Here is a 27,241-nt window from a genome sequence, read left to right as displayed (position 1 = left end):
CCCCAGGCACACCTTGGTTTCTATGTGTGTGTGCTAGAGGCACAGCTAGGTGCCCATAAGCACTGTTAGGTGGTGGTAGAAGCCACATAGGATGATTGAGAGAATCTAGGAGCAGATTGACGAGATGATTGTGGAGCTCAGAGGTCATCAGTGATGTCAATGATCATGTAAGAGGTGCCTACTTAAGGACCTCACCTTTCTTCATTCCATAAGCAAGAATTCTGAGTTTGTGTTCACTCCATGCTTTCCTTTCAGTTTACCAACATGGTATCAGAGCACTTTGATCCTCCTTGAGCCCACTTGTGCCACATCATCTTCTTCATCTTCATCTTCACCATTTCTTCCCTTTCTTCCCAAATCTTGCTAAAGCTTGTTCTCCCTCAGTTCTCCGCCATTCTCCAAGCCCTTCCTACTGGAGATACCCCTCGTTTGGGCGGACTTCCACCTGCAAGAAATTGAAAAAAAAAACGTCTCTGCTGGCTGCCATTCTCCAAACAGCGCATTTTTTCATCATTCTTCTATTGCAAAATACTCCCTGCCTGCTGCACCATTGCTCGAGCCCTCTTAGGAGTAGATGGGCGACCTCAAGACGAACATTTTGAGTCACTTTGCAGCCCATTTGGTTCAGTAACGAAGGAGAAAACGTCAAAACACAGGTTCAGCCTGCAGCAACTCCCCCGGGCAATATCGCGTGCCATTTCGCCCAACCTTTGTGCTGGATCTTCTTTGGTATATGAGCTTTCTTTTGCTTCAGAAAGCCCTCTTTTCTTTGCTTTGAAGAGTGAGATACAAGCCCTCCAAGTTCAGGCCTCTGTTTTGGACAGTTTTGACAAGGTTGTGAGTGTGATGCTACATTAGATGCTACTTTAGCATTTTTGAGGTTTTAAAGTTTTGAAAAGCATCAGTACAACTGTGGCTACAACTTTCTTTTAAGTTGCTATACCTGGATTTGCTTGGAATACTTTCATTTAGTCACCTCTATGAAGCATGCAAGTGAAAACATCATTGATTTGTAGTATGGATTTTTTGGTTGCAAGCCTTTGCTACTCTAAATGCTTGTATTTTGAAGCTCTTCAACTCTTTCTAGCCTTGTATGAGAGTAGACACTGCCCATTCTGGGTTAGACCCTCTCATGGCTACCATCTTGAATATGGATAAGTTCAATGGTAAGGGCTTTCACACATGGCAGATGAAGGTTAAATTTGCATTGATGAGGGAAAACCTCTGGGGGCTTGTCAAACCGGCTTCAACTTCTTCTTCAACAGCCTCCAATGCTGGAGAATCCTCAGCTCCGACACACCCGGCAAGAGATCCTGCTAGAGAGAAGAAAGCCTATGGCATCATTACTCTTGCTTTCGGAGATGACTATATTCATCACATCTCTGACTTAGAGTCTCCTTCAGAAGCTTGGCAGAAGCTTGACATTATTTTTGGTGCTAGCTCTCACATCTCAAAATTGTTACTTAAGATTGCTTTCTTTGAATTGAAGATGGTTAGTGGCACTCCTTTGGCTACCCATGTCAATTACATGTGGAGTCTCATGACTCAACTTGCTTCTATTAACTCTCCTATCACTACAAATGATGCAATGGTAGTGTTGCTCAAGAGTATGCCTGAAGATTATGATCATGTTGTTACCACTTTGAAAAATCTTCCTAATCCTAATCTTGAAGGTCTTATCTCTGCTCTTCAAGAAGAAGAAAGGCACATGGAACTTCGGAAAGGCAATGACACAGCCTATGCCATAAAAATCCAGAAGGGCAAGTTTTCACCTTGCAATCATTGTGGGAAGACTAATCACCTCTCAAGAGACTGCTTCAAGATCAATCCATGCAAACACTGTGGTAAAAACAATCATCATGAAAAGTTTTGTAGAGCCAAAAAGGAAGCAACTTCAAAGTCAGAAACTGCCAATTTACTTTCAGTTGATGTGCCTCCACAAGATGAGGCATTCTATGAAGATTATGCTTTTTGAATCATCTCCATGTATGCTCCAGATCTCTCTTTTTTTTGTTGAGTCAAGATACTCAGCCTGGATAGTCCTCCAAAATGAATGAAATAAACTATTGTGTGTTTTGTAAACACCTCTGGTCACCATATGATGTAGGCCATGTGTATGTGTTTTTGCTTCATGGTACCTTCTGCAGACATTGTGTGCATGTACATGCAGGGGAGATAACCATTGGAAGCTCTTTTGTATCCCTTTTGTTTACTTCACACCCTTGGGAACCCCTTGCTAGCATGAGAACCTAGCCATAGATTTATCCTTGACCACCATGAGATGGCATGAGAAACTATGAGACTAGATGTATCCTTGACATAGCCTGAGGCATACCCTTGAGGGGGGTATGATGGGATATCTCAAGGTGTATGCCCCAGGCACACCTTGGTTTCTATGTGTGTGTGCTAGAGGCACAGTTAGGTGCCCATAAGCATTGTTAGGTGATGGTAGAAGCCACATAGGATGATTGAGAGAATCTAGGAGCAGATTGAGGAGATGATTGTGGAGCTCAGAGGTCATCAGTTGCCATACTTTCCTTTCAGTTTACCAACATCCCTTTTCAGGTTTGCTTCCATCTTTTGGCTTGCGATATTCTTCTCTGACTCCGGAGAGTTTAGGATCACCTTCCACGGTGTTCTTTGCTTGTCGGTTCTCCTGCAAATGAGAAGACGTCTTTCTTGCTTCGTTCACTGTTGGGAGGGCTAGCAAAACTACGCGTGAAGGGAGGAGTGAACAGCCCTTCCTTAAATTCTTGCACGACTCCCGCGTAAGAGGGCCTTGGACCCTTTTGCGTTGCTCCACTGACAGAGGCTGGCAGAGAGTTGGTGTTTCTCTCGTTGGCTTCTTCCTCCGTTGTAGTCATCGTTTAGGTTGTGTAGAGGAGGGACATGGACGGAAGTGTCGAACTCCTTTGTGAAGTCCAATCGATGTCTCCATAGATCATTCTCATGATGCGTCGAGGATGTCACGTACTTCAGCGAGTCAATTGTAATCCCATGCAATCTTGAGAAAAGTGTCACACCAGCTGCGATCTCTGAGCTAGGATGGATAGTTGCCACTAAGTTGGGGGGGTCTCCTTCCCTCCAGAGTCTGTCTCCATCCTTATGCCTCTCGTCTCTTTGCCTTTTCATTGCTGAGTTCGTTCTTGGGTACTATGGATTCTATTGAAGGATTGAAACCATAGGTCTTTGGTTGTCCATTCTTGACTAAGTATCACTTTTTTCTGGCATCATTACGGTAATTCTTTTTTGACTGCTTGCATGCGTGGGATCTTGATTATCTTGCTTTCTTGTTGTATTATGAGATCTTTTGATGTTGTAGCTGCATGCCCCTTTCTTGGAGACTGCTCTTTGTAGTATAATAATAAATGGATTTCACTAAAAGAAAAAAGTATGTGCGTGCACGCATAAATATGCATGAGCACACGCTCACACACACACAGTGGTCGCACAGCAAAAACAGGGCCTTTTTCTGAGTGCCTGCGGAGAACTTCCGCCTCCAAAACGGGCCCCGAAATGACCTCGCATCAAAAAAATAAAGTCACCAAGGGCCTCGCCCTCTCCCGCAGCATATAATGCCCTCTCGCCACACCACGAAGAGAGGAAAGGAGTCTCACTTGAGGCTTTCTCACAAGCACAATGGGGGAATACACGCAAAGGTGGAGGCTGAAAACAGTTTTCCTCTTCTTAGTTGTGAAAGCCAAAAGAACTCCAGTACAAAGAAAATAGAAGAACCCTATATGTGGGTCTCAAACCAAACTCAACTAACTAAGGTGGCATACTAACTGAGCCACAAACTAGAATAGATAAGGATAGCTGTCATCCAGCTATTATTCGTTGGCGGTGTACCAACCGCATCTCCAGCTAACAAGTCGGTGACATAAATGCACAACGGTCACCCTGGCATATCGCGAGTGGAGCTCGATATCTCAACAATTTGGGCTTCAAAACTTCCACTACGGCTAAAGGTTTTCTTATGGCAGGTTTTGCTTGGGTTGCTTTCCGTGGACAGCTTTTGGCTCGTCATCATATTGCTCCTGCTACTTGCAGACGTTGTTTGTCTTTGCAGGAGCATGTGCTTCATCTGTTTTGGCATTGCTCTATATCTAGGGATTTCTTACTTCTCTTGCAGCTAAGGCTTCAGGCTCGTTTTTCGAGTGCTTCCTTCGGCAAGCTTTTTTGGTTGTTTGGCTTTCATTTTCAAAGGCACAGATATGACTTGTTCTTTTACTAGGTTCGGGACGGGGCACTTTGGACCTTATGAAAGAATTGCAATCATCGGTCTTTGGTGGTTCCCCTCCTTTTTATATCTCACTACTTCCGCGCTTCGCTCTGGCAATAATTTTATGATTGTCTTCAAGCGCGGGAACTTGACTATCCTACCTTCGTGTAATATGATGATATCTTTTAATGTTTGTAATTGGTTGTCCCTTTCTTTGGGACTGCTTTTTGTAATATAGTGACAAATAGACTTCACCCACACACAAAAAAAGAATGTGTGTTTACATACATACACTGCCGCAGAAATTGCATCGTATGCCTGTGCGCAGAGACATTGGGAGTTGCAGAATCATGCTTGTTGCCTGTTGATGCAAAATCGTCACTAGGAAGTGACTGTGTGGTGAAATACCACTTTCGTCAGTTTCGCAGATCTGCCCGTGTTAGGCAAAAGCTGTGTTTTTTGCAGTGACAGAATATTTTGCGGTGTTCTGAAATGGCATCTGATTCTCTTTCTCAGATTGTCACTGAAAAGCTTGACAAGAACAACTTCCAGGCATGGAAGTTTAGAATGGCGAATTTCCTTATGGGAAAAGGCTATTGGGAGTTCATTACAGGAAATGAAGAAGAACCTGTTCTTCCTAATGTTCCCAATCAACAGGAAATGCAGGGATTTAAAGGATGGCATGAGAGAGCCAGGAAAGTTATGTATTGGCTGTCTATCAGTATTTCGGACTCCATGATTGTGCATATTCAGGATGCAAGTACACCAAAGGTGGCATGGGATACTTTGGCTAAAATGTACAGCACAAATACGCAAGCCAGGAAAATGCAGCTCAAACAGGAGTTGCACAATGTGCAGAGAGAAAATTTGAGCATAAACGACTACCACATGAAGGTGAAGAAAATTGCAGATGCACTTGCTTCCATTGGGTCGCCAGTGGAAGATGATGATCTAGTTTCTGTGACCTTGAATGGTCTAAGAAAGGATTATGCGCAGTTTCGGACATCCATTGCCGTCCGTGAAAAATTTCCAGATTTTGAAGAGTTGTTTGCTCTTCTAATTTCTGAAGAGCGGAGAAATGGGGGTGCATCTTCTTCAGCAGGAACTTCAAAAGAAACTGTCTTCTACTCAAATGCTGGCAGAGGTAGAGGCAGAGGTAGAGGAGGCCGATCTGCAGGCCGTGGTAGAAATCAGAATATGCAGCAAACGCAAGAAAACCAGTCCTATGCAGGAGGACGTGGTAACTCTAGAGGCAGGGGGAGCCAAAGAGGCCGTGGTGGATGGCAGAGAGGCCAAAATGCAAACAGCAATATTGAATGCTACTATTGTGGTAAAATGGGTCATATGGCTAAGGAGTGCTACAAAAAGCAGAATGACATTATGAATGGAAAATTGCAGCAAGGCAATTATGCATCTTCTAGTAGACAGGGTGATGACAGAAATGAGCATCTATTTATGGTGCAGCATATGACCAATTCTGTGACAAGTGCAGAAGAACGAAATGATGTGTGGTATGTTGACTCAGGTGCGTCAAACCACATGACAGGTCATGCAGAATAGATGCAGGATGTAAGGAAAATGGAAAAGCCAGGATTTGTGAAGACTGGTGATGATACTACACATCCTATTGTGTAGATTGGTAAAATGCCTTTGTCTATGCAGGATGGGAAAAAGAAATACCTGTCCGATGTATTTCATGTCCCGAACATCACCAAGAACCTGGTTTCTGTTGGTCAAATGGTTGAGCAGGGTTTGGAGGTTAGATTTAATCCTCATGGATGCTTTGTTGAGGATATGAAAAATAACGGTCGCTTGATAGCAAAAGGAAAGAAGAAGGGCAGGATGTTTACGTTGGATGCGGACATGCCTGAATTGAGTGCAGCAATGTTTGCACATGGGACCGGTGTAGTTGCAGATATTTATATCTGGCACAAACGCATTGGTCATGTTAATATACAGCGACTTAAATCAATGCAAGCCCAAAATATTGTTGCAGGATTACCTAAATTCAATGTTGCAGAAATGCACAAGGTTTGTGAAGCCTGTCAATTTGGGAAATAGGCAAGGAAACCTTTTCCTAGGCATGTTCAAGAGAGTAAAAAGCCATTGGAATTAATCCACTCTGATGTGTGGACTACTAAAGCTGCATCTATTGGAGGCTGTCACTATTTTGTCACATTTATTGATGACTTCAGCAGAAAACTTTGGGTGTATTTTATGAAAAAGAAAAGTGAAGTGTTTGGGCACTTCAAAGCTTTCAAAGCTATGGTTGAAAAAGAAATAGGCCTGCAAATAAAATGCCTAAGAACATCACCAAGAACCTGGTTTCTGTTGGTCAAATGGTTGAGCAGGGTTTGGAGGTTAGATTTAATCCTCATGGATGCTTTGTTGAGGATATGAAAAATAACGGTCGCTTGATAGCAAAAGGAAAGAAGAAGGGCAGGATGTTTACGTTGGATGCGGACATGCCTGAATTGAGTGCAGCAATGTTTGCACATGGGACCGGTGTAGTTGCAGATATTTATATCTGGCACAAACGCATTGGTCATGTTAATATACAGCGACTTAAATCAATGCAAGCCCAAAATATTGTTGCAGGATTACCTAAATTCAATGTTGCAGAAATGCACAAGGTTTGTGAAGCCTGTCAATTTGGGAAATAGGCAAGGAAACCTTTTCCTAGGCATGTTCAAGAGAGTAAAAAGCCATTGGAATTAATCCACTCTGATGTGTGGACTACTAAAGCTGCATCTATTGGAGGCTGTCACTATTTTGTCACATTTATTGATGACTTCAGCAGAAAACTTTGGGTGTATTTTATGAAAAAGAAAAGTGAAGTGTTTGGGCACTTCAAAGCTTTCAAAGCTATGGTTGAAAAAGAAATAGGCCTGCAAATAAAATGCCTAAGGTCAGATGGAGGGGGAGAGTACCTCTCAAATGAGTTTGCAAGGTTCTTGCAGGAGCATGGTATAAAGCAGCAATATTCATGCAGTCATACCCCACAGCAAAATGGAATTGCAGAAAGGAAAAACAGGCATATTGGAGAGGTATCTCGGGCTATGCTAAATGAAAAAGATCTACCAGATTATTATTGGGCTGAAGCAGTTGCTACAGCAGTTTATATAATGAACAGGTGGATATGTGTTCTCTTTTGGGAGTGCTGCAGTCACTTGGAGCAGCAAGAAACAGCCTACAGTTGCCTTGTTGAGCACAGAGGCTGAGTACAGGGGTGCAGCAATGGCTGCATGTGAGGTAGCTTGGTTGCATAAGCTACTCTATGATATGCATCAGTCTACAGATGGGCCAGTTGTCATTTATTGTGACAACATGAGCAGTATACACTTGGCAAATAACCCAGTCTATCATGCTAGAACAAAGCACATTGAGGTGCATTATCACTATGTGCGGGAGAAGGTTTTACTAGGTCTTATTGATCTAGTTTATGTCAGCACAGAGGATCAGGTAGCTGACATATTCACGAAGGCATTGGACGCAGAGAAGCTGCGCAAGTTCAGAGACCTGCTTGGTGTGCAGGAATTGGGATTGAGCTCGAGGGGGAGTGTTGAGATATCGAGCTCCACTCGCGATATGCCAGGGTGACCGTTGTGCATTTATGTCACCGACTTGTTAGCTGGAGATGCGGTTGGTACACCGCCCACGAATAATAGCTGGATGATAGCTATCCTTATTTATTCTAGTTTGTGGCTCAGTTAGTATGCCACCTTAGTTAGTTGAGTTTGGTTTGAGACCCACATATAGGGTTCTTCTATTTTCTTTGTACTAGAGTTCTTTTGGCTTTCACAAAACTGTTTTCAACCTCCACCTTTGCGTGTATTCCCCCATTGTGCTTGTGAGAAAGCCTCAAGTGAGACTCCTTCCCTCTCTCCCACTATCTTCACACAAATATGCTGCAATCTTTTTCTCCACCAGGGAGTGGAACGTGCCATGGAACAAATACGATTGGCATGTGGAGCAGCCCAGAGAGAAGATAACAATACTTTATACATAGATGCAACCGTGATATTTGCCAATGGCAATGCAAGGCACACATTATTATCTGATTGAAGCACCCAGTGTTTGAGACGGTCAGAGGTCTCAAGACAAGGCCCCGGCTGAAAATCATGAATCATGCGAGATAATATATGCCATAATGCAGCCCCAATGCATACTTTCGGGTTGCTTCAGGAAAAGAGATCAGTATAGCAGCATCATCCAACACATCATCCACAGTATGTATCCCTGTAGAAGAAAGAAAATAGGAGCGTTGAGGCTCCTATAGTGCCAATGGAGGTAGGAAAACCTTTGACTAATAACTGCCCTCAGCCCTAAGCGAGTTGCCTGTAAGAGTACTCTGCCTTTTATTTCAGATGGGAGAGAATGTGCTTTTAATGAAAAAGCATTCGAGAAACATAAGGGCAACCCTTTACTTTGCCATCAATGTGACCCAAAAGAAAGTCCCAGTGTGTTGGTTACCAATGACCAAAAGCTGTAGAAGACAAGTGTGAAATCAAATTTTGCATCATAAAAATCCATGGCTGCTAATCTTGTATAAACTGCAGCATCATTTTCCCCTTGTGAGTAAGAATATGCATGTGAATATTTAGAATGTTCAGTCGCCCATGCATGGTTGACACGTACGATCATGTTCGATGTGTACCGCTCGATATTAGTGTGGTACTAAACGAACTAAAAAATCTTAGGCATATGTCTGATGGTATGTTCGATACCCAAAAAGAAAAGACAGATTTTAGATTTTAGAGTCCTATCTACTGAGATGATCCACCGCCATAACAAATCGGCCGGTGTCCATCATAAATACAAATACATGTTACACCACTGGCGTATAATATATAATAATGTTTTAATGTCTACTAATCAGAGATTAGTGATTTCTCTTGTCATGACACTCTCTCTTGCTTGAATGGACAGAAGTCCTCTTTTAAATCCTCTCTTGTCTTTCTCTTGCGTATGCTTCTCTTTTACTTCTGCATTTGCATCTCCTCTTCGGTAGTACACGATCTCTTCTGAATCATAACTTAAATCTCATCTTCAAGTTCTGGTTCCTCTTGATGCTGAATATTCAAAATGCAGGAGTACCACTGCAGTGCCTCTTCAGTATCTCTTCATACTCAAAATTCTCTTCTGAATACCAAGCTGCTAAAATCTTCTTCATAGTAACCTACTCAATAAGCTGAAACATGTTCTGATCAAACTGGTTAGTATTAAAATGATTCTCTCACAAATGTTTCATTGAACCAGGTAGACCTTGGCTATAGATGATTTTATGATGGAGAGCTACTTAGTCTATAGAATCTATAGACCTTCAATCTCTTTTTCCAACTCTTCTGTTTCAGCCCTATTCATCGTATCAGACGCTCTACACGGATTTTTCTCCGTCTATACTCTACAATGAATATGCCTACTCTCTATTCAGTTCACACATCCATACACCAGTGTTGGCTGAATGGATAGCATTTACTCTTGGTTCTATGTTCACCATAGAGTCCTGGGATGAGGAGGTAGAAGCCTCACCCTCCTGCTTGGATGCTTTGCCTTTCCCTTTTATAGAATTCGTTTTGGCAATTTTGGCTAATAGAGTAGGGCATTTATGCCATGGATGCCTTGGCTTATGTTTCTTACATGCGAAACATTTACCCTCCTTAATTAGCTTTTTCTTCTCATCGTTAATCATGGAAGGAAATGGTATCCATCCAGGACGTGATTGGCTGTTAACATTTTGTACAATAGCTTTCTCTTTTCCTTTGTTGAAGGGTTTATGAGGATCCAATTTCCTCTCAGCAATCTCAGCCAATTTAGTGAGGTCTTTCAAGGTGGTTGGGTTGAACATTTCAACCTCATACCTCACTTTCGGGGTTAGGGCTGCTAAATACTTCTTCCTTCTATCATCCTCGCTCTTCTCAGGTAACTCTAAAGAGAGTTTCCAGAACCTAGCTGTAAATTCAGCGTTACTCTCGTTTTCGAATTGCCTGAACCTTTTCCAACGGAAGGTCAATTCTTCTTCATGTCTCGGAGGCATGAAAGTAGCCTTAAGCTGCTCTACAAATTTGGACCATTGAAGAATGGGCTCTTTTTCCGTTTGTGATAAGGACCACCACATCAAAGCATCCTTCTGTAGATGCAGTGTGGCAAGAGCAAGTTTCTCGTGATTGGTGGTCTTATCTTGATGGGCAAAATATAGCTCAAAATGGCGAATTCAATTGAGGATTTTATCTGCCTCTCTTGCTCCATCACACTTTGGGAATTCTATTCTCTCTCGGGTTGGAATTTAGCTCTCTTTGAGGGGGTACCTAAATCTTCATCCCCAAAATTCGGCACTCTCTTAGTCTCTAATTTTGTCATAATGGACTGTTCAATCATATGGCTAAGCTGAGAAACCAGCTTATCAACGGGGGAGTCCTCTCGCACTTGGATTATAATTCATGTGTATGGGATTTTGAGTTAAAGGAGTAAACTCAATGCCTTTCTCTTGGATGGACTCTTGGAAAACTCCTTATCAAGAGATTCTTAAAGGAGAGATGAAGTTAATTCTATACGTGGGTTATCATACTCAATACATGTGTAACTCTCATCTACATTATCCTCTTCAGAAGGAGGTGATGGTGTTCTCTCCCTATCTCCTTCTGGTAGTGGAGGAAAAAGGGCAAGTTCATTATTAAATATCCCTTCTCCTTCCATTCTTTCCTTTTAGTAATACAAGAGAGAAAATGACTTGCTGTAATTTCAGAAAAGGGGTTCATTTTACAGAAAAAGTCAAGTGTTGTAGAGTTGGTGGTACTTATCCGACTCCCGCTTTGTTTGTGTCGAGAAAACACTTGAAATGACCTCTTCTTCCTTCTCTTTTAAGCTTTCTTCTTGTATTTCTGCTGTAAACTGGTGCACTCTGTTTGGGCTACTTATTTTGAGTGGATTGGAGCTCTAGATACCATTATAGGGGGTACTTGGTGGGTGGATCGCCCCCTTAAAATCTTATTCCAAATTGACTTTCCGTTGGGGAGAATTGGGGGGGGTCTCTTTTTCTCACTGTTTAAGGGTTTTAAGGGTCTATTCATACGGGGGGGAGTCACCTTGTTAGGACACCCCGTTCCCCGTCCATAGACAAGACAAATCAGACAAATCCCTTGCCTCAAGGCCTCCAAAATGCAGGGTTCGCAACAATCTGAAATATCTTTCCCCAACGTTCGTACCTTGTCTCGCAGTCTTTTGTGGCGAGCCTTCCAAACGAGTTCCTTCCCCTCTGTTGCAGCGACCTTCGGTCCGCGCGCCGATTCAGACACTTCTGCGCGCTGGAGTCTGTAGACCATCGTTCGTTCGGTGCCCCGCGCCTTTGCTTTCGCCTGCCTCTCCGTCCGCACATAGCCTTTCGCTTAGCACTCCGCTCTTCTTGCGCCTTCCGTGCAGCCTTTCTTCCGCGGCCCTCTTCTATGCAGCCTTCTTGTGCCCTCTCGCCCTCTGTCAGTGTGCTCTCTTGCTGTCCCGGTAGTGGATCGTCGATGCTCTGATACCAAATGTGAAGAAACAACTTTCTCAAGAATGCAAATGTGTGCAATGCATGCAGAATTTGAATGCCAATTGACCCTCCAATGGGGAAGAGCACCCTCGTGAGAGTACTTGTTTCTAATTCGACCTACATGCAAGGTGGGAGAGAGAGATGGCGGATGAATGCAAGGTGAATAGAGAATGCTACGTGAGATTCACAATGAAACGGTGAAACCCTTTCATTAATGTCCCTTGAGATCACTCAAGTTCCATCTTCCCATTTACACCTACCCTTATCCTATGACCCATGCATCTACCATTCAATGCACCTTAATGCACCCTTCCCTTCCTATTGCCCCTAGGACCTAGACATGTGTGTGCACATTTTAATTAATAGAATAAGTATCACATGTCCAAATTCGATGCTGTCTGAAGCAGTGGCTCTAGCTCGACTAGTCCTATCTACTGAGATGATCCACCTGTCCATCATAAATACAAATACATGTAACACCATTGACGTATAATATATAATAATGTTTAAATGTCTACTAATCATAGATAAGTGATTTCTCTTGTCATGACATAGTAACCCCTGTCGGTTGCGCTTCGACTCTAAACAAGGAGGGGATATCCCCAAGTGTAATCTACGTGTCAACCCTCTGTCTGAGCTGTTGGGTTATTGGCTCTGGGTCACGGTCATGTCGAGGGTTCGTCTCGTGGGGATCCATGCAATCTGGTTGAAAAAACTCCATGATAGAGCTTTGATCCATGCAATCTGGTTGAAAAAACTCCATGATAGAGCTTTGATAGGGATCAGCCAAGGAAGAAGTCTGCTCCTGTCTCCGTGCTCGAAGTATCCTCTCGCGGTGTCTTGAGTACCTCATGAACGAAGCTTGCGAAACACCTCTGGTCTGGGTAGGAGAGGAATCGGGCCAAAACCCCATAGGTATCTTTGAAGAGGCAGTAGAAACACCCTCAGATCTCATAGTAAACAGGACACCTGAAGATGAAGTGCTCCTCTGTCTCAACCTCTTGCATGTCACATAATGTGCATATGCGCCTCTCCCTGGGTAGGCGCTCTACTCTGCCGCTCTCGATATGAAGTCTATGTGAAGAGACCCGGAACTATCCAATAGAGGTCCATTTGCATCGAGTATGGACTATATATAACAGCTATAAATGCATGCTGAAACACTAAGGTTCCCCATGTTGTGCTATCCTGGTGGGTCAATGAAACCCTCCTCTATGATATGTAAGCAGTGATCTCTGTAGAAGCTAAGCTTCACTGGGAGTTCACTCGGTCCCAACTAGGTTCGAAATGTGTGTAGCTGTAAGAGATCCTCACGGATAACCTAGTTGACCTCGTGTGATAGGAGAGGAGAAAATGGAGCGTCCATGCTGTACTGGAAGGGAAGGAGTCTATCCATGTGGAGCCCCAGTCGCTCAAACCATCTCTCTGCGTGTGTATACTAGCATCTCTGGTCCCCTCCTACTGAAAGTGCCATAGAAGAGGACAGTGCTAGCCATGGTAGACTGTTGCGCCCAGAAGTGTAATCCCCATACTCCCTGACTCGGTACAGATGTGATGACCTGAAATGCAGCATCTAGTTGTAATGGGGATAACCCAAACTCAGCCGGAATGATCTGGTGATGAACGGATGGCTTATGGCGAATCATATGTGATAACATGAGAACCTGTAGCCGCTCCACACGAGCCCTCTCTGTATCCGACAAGTCTGGCCCCCAATAGGGGCTGCCATATATCCCTGCTGGGCGGACCTAGGAGTCAAAAAGTAGTCCCTTGGTCCGTGGATCCTCAAAGTGCGAGCGAAAGCACTGCCTCTCTAGACTGGCCAATGAAAGCATATATTCTGCCTAAGTGTACCTGCATCGCGGGTCTCATAGTGAAGATGGGTTCGGAGAAGACAACCCCAAGATACATGTATGATGAAACTATCTCAACAGGTTACCCATCAAATGTGAAATGATCCTGGCGCATGATGGCTCGAGATGTATTGAAGATCATAACCTTGGTTTTACGCAGGTTGACCTTCAAATCATGAGACCCACAAAAGGATTGTAGTGCATCAAGGTGTCTTTGGAGCCCCTCTGCTGAGGAAGACAAAGGAGCCACATCATCTGCATAAAGCAATATCCGGATCGGCGTGCCCGTAAGAGAGCAACCAACCCCTCTTGTGTTTGCATCACTGTCTCAAGCTTGTCAATGTAGAGACCAAACAGGGTAGGTGATAATGGACACCCTTGTTTGACACCAATAGTGCTCATGATCTCATCTGTCCACCCAGATCTTGACCAAACTCTGCCTGAAACTCTCTTGTAAAGTCCCATGACAGCCCAGATGATCTCCTGGTCATAACCCAAGTCCTGTAGGCACCGTATGAGGCGGGCTCTTGGAACTGTGTCAAATGCCTTCCGAAAATCCACAAAGCAAAAGCAAACCCTTTGCTTCCGTGCCCTCGCCTCCTCAATGATGCACCTGAGGTCAATCCGGAATCCAGTCTGTCTTGCTGCTCTAAGTTCTCGGTACTCCGCAACTCTGCTGACCTTGAAATCAAGCACTGATGCATAAATCTTGGACATGATATGTCCAATCATAATGGTCTTGTAATTCTCCGGGCTCATGGGATCCCGTGCCTTGTGGATGGGTGAAATAGTGTTAATGGCCTTAGTGAAGAGGGTGCAGGATGTGGGGCGTGGCATATGTGAAAGGTTAGGGACTGGCTGATTTGGGATGTCATAAAGTGTGCATGCATAATTATACCAGACTTGAGTGTCAGTGAGTGGTGAGAGGGACCGTCTCTCTAGAAATCTCCGCCAAAAGTCCTTAAGAGTTGTTACTAAACATAACGTTCAGTAGCTTTTCCTTGTTACGGCGAACGAAATCTAGTTTCTTTCTACGTACCAGTCGATGATACTTGCGTAGCGTCTCTAGTTCGCTCGGAAGATTATTTTTGGTTTCGAATCTGAGCTGACGGCGTAAAGCCTTACACTCGTCATCGTACCAACTATTACAAGGTATGGTCCCAGGGGGTGGTGGGCGGGTGGTGAGGGAAAGCGTGAAGGGCAGCTTTGTGTAGTGAGCGGGTGACCAAGGCAACACGGTCCTCTAATAGGGGTATGAAATCAATATAAGCGAGAAGTATGTACAGACGGCCAGAGTAAGTAGGTGAGTGGTCGCGGTTGAAGCGTATATCATGATAAGTAAAGTAAGAACCTAGTGGGATGGAGGGGTGCTATGCGATGGGGAGTGGAAATGCTAAAGAAAAGGTAGGTATGATCAGCCCCTCGAGGGAGAGGTGCTATAGTAAAATCAGTGATGCTAGATGTGAAGACAGGGGATCCCATGATGTGATCAACAACGCGAGAACCTCCCCCATGTGGATAACATGTGAAACCACCTGAGGCAGGCCATTTGTCAAGACTATTATAAATAATGAGATCATGCATCCTCCCGAGGTCTAAAAGGGTCTGCCCGTGAGATATGACCGGACCTCGTCTGTAAAGAAACTCGTAACATACTTGTATCCTCAAGGTCAATGTTTGGCAGTAGAATGGAATCATCCCTGAAGTCGAGGATAGGTACCTAATGGGCACTTGACCTTGCGTTGGAGTCCCCAACTAGGAGGACTTCTCCGCGGCTAGAAAAGTCAACAATGGACTGATAAAGAGCTGCAAATGGAGATGTCTCATCTTATCTCGAGTATCTCTAGCAAAGTGGGAGGTCTCAAGAGGGAAGTAGCATACTGCAACAAACAGAGCCCGACTGTCCAAGTGTCGGATCCGGATCCAAGGAGCATCTCTCTGCTCTACTGAAATGGTCCCCAACAGTGTGGATCTGTAAAGGACTGCTACTCCACCTGGCCCTCGTACTCCCCCTGCATCCCTTGTCTCATCTCTATAGGTAGACTCCCATGTGTACCCATTGACTACTGGTAGTGGGCGCTTTGGATTCTGATGTGTCTTTGTGTAAAAGACTATGTCATGACCTGTGTAGGATTTCGAGAAGCTCTCTGGTTTTGACCATAAGGTACCATTACAGTTCCAAATGGTACAGGATAGGGTCTCGGATATCTGAGTCTCATAGACTCCACTTCCCTATGTAGGGGAGGGAGTTGGTGCCCGATGGGGGCTTGTAAGAAGTCGTCCCTCTCGTACCATTGCCCACGTCCCCTTCTTCCGGGCTTGATCCCGTTGCTGCTGCAACAAGGAGCACCTCTCCTCAACCTGTAAGGGGGTGAGGTCCTCATCCATGGAGATCGCTGGTTGATCTCGTAGGACTGATATGCACTGTAAAGCTGAAAGTCGTGCTTGAGCATCATGAAACCGTATGATCAGGGGCTGCTCTCGGTTGGGGTCTCTCCCCACCGGCCATGCCCTCTTGATCTTGTGCTCAGCCACACCTAGAGAGTGGCCACGAAGGCCGTCGCATTTGTCATTGGTATAGCCTGAGTGTGCGGGGTCCCACGGACTCTGATGTTGAGAGCCTTGTTGGCTCTCTGCTGCTGCTCCACGAGGGTAGCCGAAATGGTTACCCTTGCGGGTTTCCCGTTTGGTCACGTCAACCCATTTGGAAGTCTCCTCAATTACAAATTGCACGCTCACAATCTGTGCCTCAATAACCGGGGTGCTCCCTTGGAGTGTGTGTATGGCTGTGACCTGCCTGCCGGAGCTGTGAGATATCGTGTCTGAGTCTCTGAATGAGACTAGCCTGCTCCCGAATGGCGTGAGGCTGTTCCTGTATGACGCGGCGTTGTTCCCGGTTGAAGCGGACCTGCTCCTGTGCGAAGCGTGTCAGCTCCATCTCGCGCTCACGGATACTCTGTACCTCCATGAGCAAGGTCTCCTAGGCCTCTGGTGTGTCAGCCCGTCAGTGTCTTAGCTGAAACTGGAATGGCTGTGACAAAAGTATGAGGATGAGGCTTGAAGCAAGGCGGTGACTTGGTGAGCTGGGTGAGGTATGGAGATGACAGTGGCATGGATGAGGCAATCCCAATGGGATGTGGGAGCGTAGGCTGACTGAGAGGGAGAGGGGAGAGAAAGGTCGAGGCGTAATGTGGAGCTGTGTATGATACCTTTGAAGTAGGTGTCATAATCGGTGTGAGAGCTGTAACGGGGGAGGAGGGGACAGGTAAGGAGTGTGACAACCTCCCTATCCCAAGGAAAGGGAGGAGGCCGATGTGATGGGTATGCCAATTTTCTGTCATGGGTATGGCACTGACAGTAACCGTGGCTGGAGATGTAGATGCTGTAGTTGAGTCTGAGGCTGAAGCTGAAGATGAGGATATAGCAGGAGCTGGAACTGGAATTGAAACTGAAGCTGAAGCGGGGGCTGTAGTAGAAGTACAGACTGAGGCTGAAGCTGAAGCTAAGGTGGATCCCGCCTTTGCCTTGCTGTCAACCCTAAGTCCACTCCGGTTGTAGCATGTGTTCACATCCATGAGTTTCAGTTGTGTTGTGTTGTTGTTGTTGTTGTCTTTCTTGGATTTGTCCGTCTCTTTATCGACTTTACCCATTTTCTTGGACTGACTTCGATTCCTTTTGCACAGGTCCTAGTGCGGGAGATGGATTGGGAGCGGGAGTACGAGGCCCCCGCCCAATTGTGGGAGGCACACACATTATGGGGGGGTGGGTATGGAGGAGGAGCAAGAGCGGGGGGGAGCCGGAGCAACCGGAGGGGAGGTAGAGTTGGAACGGGAGGGGAGGTAGAGGGATTGCAGCCCGGAAGATGCTTGATGCGCAGCTTGAGCCTTGTCACTTGTTGGAGATGGAGAGGGGAGAGTCGAGAGGTAGATGCTTAGTGTGAGATCATAGTGAGGAGAGAGGGGGTTTATATAGAACCTTGCCCTTTGGGAGGCCCAAAATTAGTTTGGCAGAACCACCGCCAATAACAAAACCAGCCATCCAAAACAAACGAACGCAAAAAAATAAAAAAGTAAAAAAACGCAAAAAATAAATCGAAGGATCGAACGGTACGGTATGGGACAGTACGAAATGTTCGGGACGTTACGTACATCAAACGAGGGCAACCATGCTCCCATGCATTCTAGGCGAGCAAAGGTGATCAACCGATACAAGCTTGAGGGCTTTGCGGCGGTAGCGAGACCTCCAGAACAGCTCCAAAATATGAGACATAAAAGAAGATATCTCGTGCTTGCCAAACATTAGCAAATGTAAGTAGAACTGAATGCTTGCAGACATGCAAAGGCGAGGTAGTCGATTTCCAATATTCCAACTTCTTCTTCGACCTCTCAAGCACCCAATCCATTTGCTGGCGTCAAGTGATTGTCCATCCCAGAGGGTAACCAAGATGATGCACCAGCTGAGTTGGCAATGAAATGTCCTTCCGCCATAAAATGTAATGCCAATCTTTCAGATGGAGAGACAGAAGGTTAGATTTTTTAAGATTTACTTGTAGACCAGCTTCATAAAGATAGGGCACGCATGAGACTTTTTTTTGGGTATATTGTTGTGCCGTCAGGGCCTAGCCAGGGGTTGAAGGGCACGCATGAGACTTGAAAGATTCTTTTTGTATTATGAGGCATGAAGAAAGAATCATCAGCATATGCATGTCCTACCAGATATTTCCAGACCCTGCAATGCGCCGGTAGCTACTAAATGATCCATGTAACAAAGCATAGGATGAGTAGCTATGGCATAAAACATAGCACTGAGAGGAAAACCTTGCCGTACTGAATAAAAAAGTGTTGATATTTAGTATCACCTGCCAAAATGGCTGCTGCAGCTTTACTATCTGGATATAGCCAGTAAATAAGATTCTGCATTTTTTCCCAGAAGCAGATTTCATGGTCAACGAGATGAAATCCCATTGAACCGTATCAAAAGCCTTTGCAATATCTACCTACAGTAGGAGAACATATGCTTAGCATATTCAATCCCCACGTATACCTTTGGCAATATTATTTGTAATGTGTCTGCATGGAATAAAGCCATATTGCATGGGTGCTGCCCCTCATGCACATAATCCTTGATATGGGCTACTCTCATCCTAGCAACCAGCTATAGATGACAAGCATGAGAGTAATGGGTCTAATGACTTGCACAAGTGTTTTTTAGGGAGTAATTTAACCAGACCTTTCTTCCAACTGGCTAGCATCTGCCAAGTTTCCCATAGATGGTTAACCATAGCTAATAATGCCGGGGAAATGATATCCCAGTATTTTAGAAAGAACTCCACTGTAAGACCATCCCAACCCGGACTTTTTCATTTTCCACATTTTGTAATGGCATCTTTGAGTTCACACTGCTGAAAAGGATCTTCAAGCTTCACAGCCTACTGTGGAGATAAAATAGGATTGACATATTGAAGAAGCTCTTGTCAAGCGGACATCACAGTACGGGAGTGCGAGTCAGCTTGCCCAAATTGAGTAGCAAAATGATGAACACATGCTCGAGCACGTTGCGCTCGGGAGTTAGTCCAACCATCCAAAGTTTTAACCTGGTAGATATTTTCAATTTGCCTTTTGTAGTGTAAGCTTTTCAAGAATACCTTAGAGGAACAATCCTTATCTGTGAAGGCCCTTTGCCTGGCTCTGGTTTCCCACTTCTCAATTTTTCTATGGTCATTGCATTGAAGGAATCGCTTAGTTTGACATAGGCAATCTTTCTCAGTTGGAGACAAACCCTGAAGGTGACTAATTTATCTCATTCTGGCAAGCATCTCTAGCTTTAGCAACATTCTCTTTGAGGTTGTGCATGTAAGTTCTACCATAATCATGAATGACCGTTTGAATGCGGGAAACAAATGCTGTCCGAACATAATCAGCATGTATGCAACACTGTGTCCAAAGAGGAGCAAAAGCATCGCACATCATATTTTTATATTCCTTATGCTGCAAATAATTGTTGCTGACAAGAAGCAGCCTTCTATCAGGCAGTCTGTCATTCCACATATTGTAAAGAGACAGCTTTAACCAAAGTGGAGCATGATCCGAGTGTGGGAAAGCATGATCTGCCCACATCTTACAGGTAAAAGTAGCATATTGATGTGCATCGAATAGATACAAGGATCTGAACATGCCCGATAAGCTGACTGCGCATTATTATAACCAGAAAGAAAGGATGTGTCTCTTTCCAAAGATCTACTCGACCAAACTGAGACAACAATTTAAGCCCATTGTACTCTCTCAGAGACAAGCATGTTCGTATGACCAGACGAATTATCTCTTGGCAACGGTGCATTATTGAAATCCCCACAGAGAAAGGCATTTTACCTCCAAGGATATTGCAACATATCTTTCGAAATGGAAGCTCTATGACGTGATGACTGCGGAGCATATATTTGCAGCAAACTCAGATAATTCTCCCTGCACAATGCATTGCATAACAATCCAACGACCATTTTGGTCATTAGAAGCCACAACAGGCTGAAGGGCATGTTTAATAAGAATAACCACTCTAGAAAAGGATTTCTCCCCCCGCATAGAAATATCATGTCCTGTAAAAAGCCGAATCTGTCCTGCATACCCATGGTGATTATGTTCCTGCACGGCCACTATATCTGGCTGTAATCTCTTGACATAAGCCCAAACTATTTTTCACTTTCGCAAACACACACACACACACACACACACGTATATATATAAAAGTACACATGTACACACATTTTTCATTTTTGGTGAAATCCAATCGGCATTATATTACAAAAAGCAAGCTCAAGAAAGGGGACACACTTAAAAATAAAATTGCATTAAGAAAACATTTACATTCATAGCTGTCCTAGAGTGGGACAGCTACTACTCACAACAAAATACTGACAACTAAAAGTAGTAAATGCTGCTTTAGTAAAGAACAACTAGTGCAAAAGAAGTGTTTTTTAACACACACACACACACACACACACACACACACACACACACACACACACTTTTTTGGTGAAATCATATATTTCTTTGTGGGAAACCTCAAAAAGAGTTAAAAAACCCACCATGAAGTACAACAGTTTAAAAGATTACAAGTATGCTTTTGAGAGAAACCTCAGAAGTCTGCCAAAAAATATAAAACTGATTACAAGTCACTTGGAGGAGCATCAAGTAAGATATCCTCCAAAGTAAGATTATTAGCTTGCAGAAAAGCATGTAACGGAGTGACATCACCATAATAAAACAAAGCTGGTTTTTTCCCTTGTGGTTCTTCTTAATATAGGCTGGCAACCGGAACTTTTGAACCACAGGATCAAAAACCTGTCTCAACCAAGGACGAGAAGACTCCAGTGAAAAGGAAACATCTGCAGCCGGAGATGAAAGGCCCTATAAAGATGGCTGCACTGTAGCAGTGTTCTCAATCAAAGGAGGTTGAAACTCCAAGGAGAAGGGAACTCTTGCATCCTGAACATTTGTATTCGGAGCTGAAAGGCATTCTAAAATTTCCTCTACTGCAGGAAATTGCTGAATAGAAGAAGAATCCATGACATCTTGCATAACAGCAGAATTGTCCAGCAGTGAGGAAGCATCCAACATTGCAACTTCACTCTTTACAGAAGCAGGATCACAAGGAACATGAGAATCTGGCACTGTAGTAATGGGATCTGGAACCGCCAAAACCGCAAAAGGATTGGAATCTTTAACTACCTTGTCTTCCTGAACTCTTCTCCAAACCTTAGAGGGTTTAACAAAATGCCTAACTTCCTGTATGCTGGAAGAAGAAATAGGAACAAGATGAAGGAGCATAAGGATTTTGAGCATTAGCTGAAGAGCATGGAGAAGGGCATACTCTAGCAAAATAGCCCAATTGTTGACATTTATAACAGGCATTTGGAAAGGAGGAAAAACGAAGTGGAATCTGGAGAGGGTGAGGCAGTCCAAAATCCACTTCCAAGTATGAAGGAATGAGCTGCTCCATATCCCAAAGAACACACACCCGTATATCTTTGTTGGTGACCAGAAAATCTTGCTTAGGAATGAAAAGAACACGGCCTAGTAGAGCTTCCAGAGAAGGCACATGCTGGATGAGAGGAACCGGCAAATCTTTAAGAGTAATCCAAGCAGGACAAAAGCTGAGAAGCGATCGGGCTGGATCAAATAAAGGATCCCAAGGCATAGCAACTGCAAAATGGCCTGCCCCATGTACTTCACCCAAAGTTAAGTGGAAAACAATGTCCATAGAAGCACAACGTGCAAATTAAAATCCTTTTCCCAAAAAAACATAAGCTGTAATCTTGCCAGCACCCACTGCAGCCGAAGACCAGGCTTGTAAATTAGACACTGCCATGACTCTCCCCATAAAATATAAACAAACACCAAGCTGTTGTTCTTGGCAAATACTTTGAAGCAAAGGTTCAGGGGAGAGAGGTCGGCGTAAAGAAAGTCCAGCAGTGGAAGGCAAAAACATTGAATCATCACACAATTGACAAAGCAGATCTTTCTGAAGCGAGGTAGAGGGGAAGCTAGAAGAATCAAACTTGGTTGCCTTCACCCCTTCCGAAATGGACGAAGGAAGAGAGTCCCGTTTCTTTTTACGAACATAGTGAAGAGCAAGAAAAGTAGATCTCTCAGGGAAAGAAGAGACAAAGGAGGAAAAGAGGAGAGGAGCAGGAGCAGGAGCAGCTGTGGCTAGGGTAGACGAAGTATGAACAAAGGCAGCCGGGATGGAAACAGATGGAGACAGGGTAGAGACAGAAGCTATTGGAGTAGCAGGAAGTGGGGATGGACATGCATCTGTAGCGGACTGAAATGAAACAGGCGCAGAGTGCTGCGAATCATGTACGGACAGTTGTGGAAGTTGAACGGAGGGCGGCGGGAGTGGTACGGAGAGCAGCGGGAGAGGTACGAACAAGGACGGAGGTACGGAGGCTGGAACGGGGAAGGACGGGGGAGCAGAGGAGCTCTCCATCTCCACCACACACGCACACGCACGTGTACGTGCACACGCATTCGCGTGTTTGGTGCACAAGAGATTGATAAATTTTTATTTGAAGATATAAATGTCTGTATCTTAGGAATGACTCATACAAACTTTGGTGAGTTTTTGTGCATGGGTCTGTACTAGGTCACAACGAGTCTCTTGCATACATCCTAACCTTGTATTGACTTTGGATGCATATGATTTGTTGAATTGGTGATGGGAACACTAAAGCCTTCTACCAATATCCGTGGTGTAAGAGAAAAAGGGCAGCTTGATCACTTGCTCCAAGTGCTATACCATGGATAGCCCAAACCACTTGCCTAGATCCCAGTGCACCTCCCGCAAGGGTTTCTTCTCCTATATCAGAGTCGCCACCTAGAGTGATCTTGCCCATATAAAAAAGAGTTTTTGTGCATGGGTAGGTAGAAGAAGGCGTAGGAAGCAGTGTACCTGTCGCACGTTGTGTTATCCCAAGTTATTTGTGGCGATTAAGTATGAATGATTGGATATATTGTTAATGCGAGTCTCTTTAATACATCTTAACCGAGAATCGAATTTGGATGCATATGAATTGGCACTAAAGCCGTCTACCAATGCCAGTGATGTAGGAGAAGAAGGGCAGCTCCATCATTTGCTCCCTGGATGACCAGAACGACTCGCCTAGAGCAACTGCACCTCATGCAAGGGTTTCTTCTCCCATCGTTAGAGTTGCTATGTAGAGTGATCATGCCCACAAAAAAAAGGTTTGGGGTCGATGGTCCAACTCCGTCCCAACCGGCCAACTACTTTGATTTTTTGCCACTCTATTGTGTCTAAGACTCTCGTTTCCTTGGTCTTTGTCCCCTCACTTAAATTCCATCTGGAGTAACCCAATCAAATTGATATTGAAAAAGATTGGGTGGGGTTTGTCGTGGTCATGTTAAAGATAAAGGATCTGAGAGGAACCTACCTTTGGAGAATGGCCCAAACGAGTGCAAAGGTGGCCGAGCGCGCTCAGCCTCTGCTCGGGCTGTCGGGAGAGTCGACTTCATGCCCTAGGGGTGTGGGACTGATATACCATTGTGCCCACCCAATGTTGGAACGTTTGAGTATGGGCTATCGCTCGAACTCATCTCTGTCCTGCGAGATTGGGATTGAATGACATTGCTTGAGAGTGTGGTAGAGTCTTCTAAGAGTGCTGCCCAACGTAAGTTCCTACTATAAAGACGGGCTTCCTTGGGTTTCCTAGCCATCGGAGTTGCCATGACTAAGATCGATTGATCTTGCAGGATTAGCACTGGCACAACCCACCTCCTGTTTCTCCCACGGGAGAGGCAAATTACTTCATGTGTAGAGCTTGGTAGGCCCATGCCCTCCAATCCCCCTCCCCTACCAAGCATAGTTACAAGAAACGGCCATTTTTGACTTGGAAACGGAAATGCAGAAACAGAACAGCATTTCTTCTAGATATGCTGTTCGCCATTTCGTAATCACTGTTTTTTGTTGTTGTTGTGGCCCTCTTTTGGTTAAACTGTTTTTTGCCCTCTTTTGATTAAACCGTTTCTTGCCGATTCGTTGCCTCTTGTTCGTTGTTTCCACCACCTCCCGTGTTGCTGCTCTCCATCCTAATGCTCTCCAGCCTCTCCATCTTTGATTCTTGGGCCCCGCAGCCTACTCTCCTCTCCATCCCTCCATCCTGCCAGGCTACGCTCCATCCTCTCCATCCTGCAAGCTAGGAGCTGCTCTCCATCCTCAGCCTGCTCTCAGTTTTCCATCCCTCCACCACCTCTCCTCTCTTACCTCTCCATCCTCCTCCTCCCTCTCATCCTCCTCCGACTCCTTCTACCTCTCCATCCTCTTTCACATCCCCATCCTCCTTCTACCTCTATCCTTTCTCACCTCTCCATCTTCCCTCTCAAACTTGAGATTGTTGTAACTTCAAACTTGTTAGAAGATAGAAGTTAGAACTTAGTTCATGACACATGTTGATTGTTGAAGCATCATTCATACTAGACTGATTTTTGAAGTATGCCCCCTGGGAGGTTACATTTGTCTTTCTCTAGTTAAGGAAGACAATTCACTCGTTGGGAACGTATTTGTTAACAAGGTGGAATTGGGGTTAGTGTTGCCTTTAGCACAATACATTCTACCTCTCGGCAGCCTTCACAGCATCTTCATCTTCTCAAGAGCTCCCTGGATTTTTGGGAGGATACCCCCCTTGAAGGTTACGTTTGTCTTTCTCTAGTCAAGGAAGATAACTCACTCGTTGGGAACCTCTTTGTCAACAAGGTGGAATTGGAGTTGGTGATGCCTTTAGCACACTGCTGCATTGAGCTAGATTTTTATATGAAGTACTCCCAATGTAGAATATTCTACATGGGCCTTGAGGTCTCAGAGGGCCGTGTTCCCACTTCCCCACCTAATTCTTTGCCAGGATCTTCACTGGGCCTTGGTTGGAAGCCTGATGAATGTCCTTATGCTACAGAAACACACGTTATTGGACCACTCTCTCATAATCCTATGTTTGGAGTAGCCGTGACAGAGGCTGCTGAGTGAAGCGCTAGGATATTCTGCTACTTGTATGAGGAGGAGATTGGAGAGGCCATTACATAGATGTGGTTTTTAGAGGACACCATCCCAGGGTGCAACTTGCACAAGTCGTAGCATTAAGCTGAACATATGTGCCATTTCATAGTGGGCTTGTGATTATATGGAATCTTGCAAAGTATATTTCAAGTAGGACAAGAGCAGTATTTTTGAAGTATCACATGAATAGAATGATATGGACATCATATCTTGTCTATCACATGATGATTTTATGCTTCAAGGATTTCTGGTCTCTCTTCATGAATTCACTATCGAATAAATTGTGGCTAAGTTTGTTTTGGTTGCTGCACTCTGCAATTCTTTACCTTTGCCTGCTCATTATGCCAATTGACATGCAATATAAAGCATGACATGAAGCTTGAGTCTCTAGACATAAGTATCAGATCTCTGAACATCTTTTGTTACTCATATGTTCTGATTATTTTCTGCTGGTAAGACTTCTGTTTATTATATTTACTGATGGGTGATGTTTACTTGAAGGAAGATGGATGCCTCACCCGATGAAATAGCAAGAATAAACAAAGAATTGAGGAAATTGGAAGAACTTATGCATGGAATCTCAGCGTTGAGGGCGAAGCAAAAGGTATGTTTGGTTTTGCAGAGTCTTTCAAGTGAGATTATTCTATTATCTTTGTTGTAAGGCTGTGTCTTTGTTGAGCATGTCTGCCAGTGTGCATCATCAGTATAAAAAGTGTATAATGGAGTTATACCCTTATTAAAAAATTGAACTCAGACACTAACAAATTAAGCTCAACCATGCTGTAAAAACCCTACAGAGTAACTTTGATTTGGCAATCATATGATGCCATGATTTGTGAATTTGGCAATCATATGATCAGTGTTCACCAAAAACCTACAAACCATATTCAATGAACCTGCAACATCTTAGTATCCACCCGTAAAAAATGTTTTCTCAATTTTATAAAATCTGCAAAATTTTAGGCAATTTAGTTATATTTTGGCTTGAAAATCTGCAAATTCTCAAGGAAAACCTTCAAAATGTGCAACCCCAAGTTTTGTGATTTGTTGAGAAAAATGTTTTCTGTGAACAGTGCATATGATGCCATGATTTTTGAATTTGCAAAGCAGGAAATTGAGAATTTAAGACTACTTTTGAAGGAGTCGGCAGATGAGGTGGACATTTGCAAGATGGCTGCTGAAGAATTGCAGTCTGCAGTTGAGGAAGAAAAATCTATGCAGCAGGAACTCCTGTTGAAGATGCTTCCAAGAGATGAAGCTGACAGCAGAAGTTGCATTCTTGAGGTCAGAGCAGGTGATTGGCAGTGTATGTGACTTTAAAATTACTGATGTGTTTTCTATCGACTGTTTGAAGGAAGAGGTCATATTTGAAGTTGTATCTGTGGATGCTTAACCAGGAACTGGTGGGGAGGAGGCATCGTTGTTTGCAATGGATCTCTTCAAAATGTGCGCTGGTTCCAGTTGGCTATTTTTGGAATGTTTTTCTTAGTGTGGCATGTCTCTTGCTTTGTAGGTTTGATTTCATCAGATTCTAAAGTTATGTGTTCTCGTTATCAGGTATGAACGGTATGCTCAAAATAAGTTTTGGAAGTTTGATGTGGTTGGCATCACAGAGACCAGCCTCCGAGGCTATAAGGTGGGTGATTGTCTCTTTATCAGGACAGCTGATTAGGAGCAGTATCAGGATAAATTGTCCATTTGATTTGAATGTATAAAGAGTGAGTTTGATCTGAGTATCGAAATGTGTTGCGAATTCATTGTGCACGAATTGAGACCTCATATCCTGTAAGATCAAAGTTGCCTTCATGGCTCATTGGTGACCTATTTTGTCTCAATAATTACCTCGCGTGAACCTTTGACAAGCTGTCATCTCTGAAGTACCATAAACTCCTGCATAATGCCGTGGCATACTGGTCCTGTGTGATATACAGAGCTCAAATTCCTTATGGAGCATCTTTAGAAAAGGGTGTCTTGTCAAGGTTGCACGCATAGCAAAAGCATAAACTCGAGAGGGTAATTGAGAGAGAGCGATGCAAGTTGAGGCAAGATAACTTCGTTAATAGCATGGAAATGCAG

General features: G+C 44.2%; 1 protein-coding gene across 3 annotated transcripts in view; it reads left to right on the top strand.

Moving 5' to 3' along the window:
* Window positions 1-27,241, top strand: part of LOC147885525 (Peptide chain release factor 1) — a 67,409-nt gene that overhangs the window by 14,585 nt on the left and 25,583 nt on the right. The window contains exons 3-6 of one of the 3 annotated variants that reach the window (XM_087396372.1): window positions 25,671-25,769; window positions 26,306-26,459; window positions 26,563-26,611; window positions 26,723-26,801. In XM_087396372.1, coding sequence (XP_087252498.1) covers window positions 25,671-25,769; window positions 26,306-26,459; window positions 26,563-26,611; window positions 26,723-26,801 — 381 coding nt within the window. Of the gene's footprint in view, window positions 1-25,666; window positions 25,770-26,275; window positions 26,460-26,562; window positions 26,612-26,722; window positions 26,802-27,241 lie in introns of all 3 variants that reach the window. The other 2 variants (XM_087396371.1, XM_087396373.1) reach the window with 2 other exon arrangements.

This window comes from Dipteris shenzhenensis, chromosome 25 (genome assembly GCF_047967505.1).
Source record: "Dipteris shenzhenensis isolate YYH24624 ecotype China chromosome 25, Dip_SZ_1.0, whole genome shotgun sequence".
Lineage (NCBI taxonomy): Eukaryota > Viridiplantae > Streptophyta > Polypodiopsida > Gleicheniales > Dipteridaceae > Dipteris > Dipteris shenzhenensis.
Note: the sequence above shows the minus strand (reverse complement) of the source record. Positions and strands in the feature narration are given on the sequence as shown.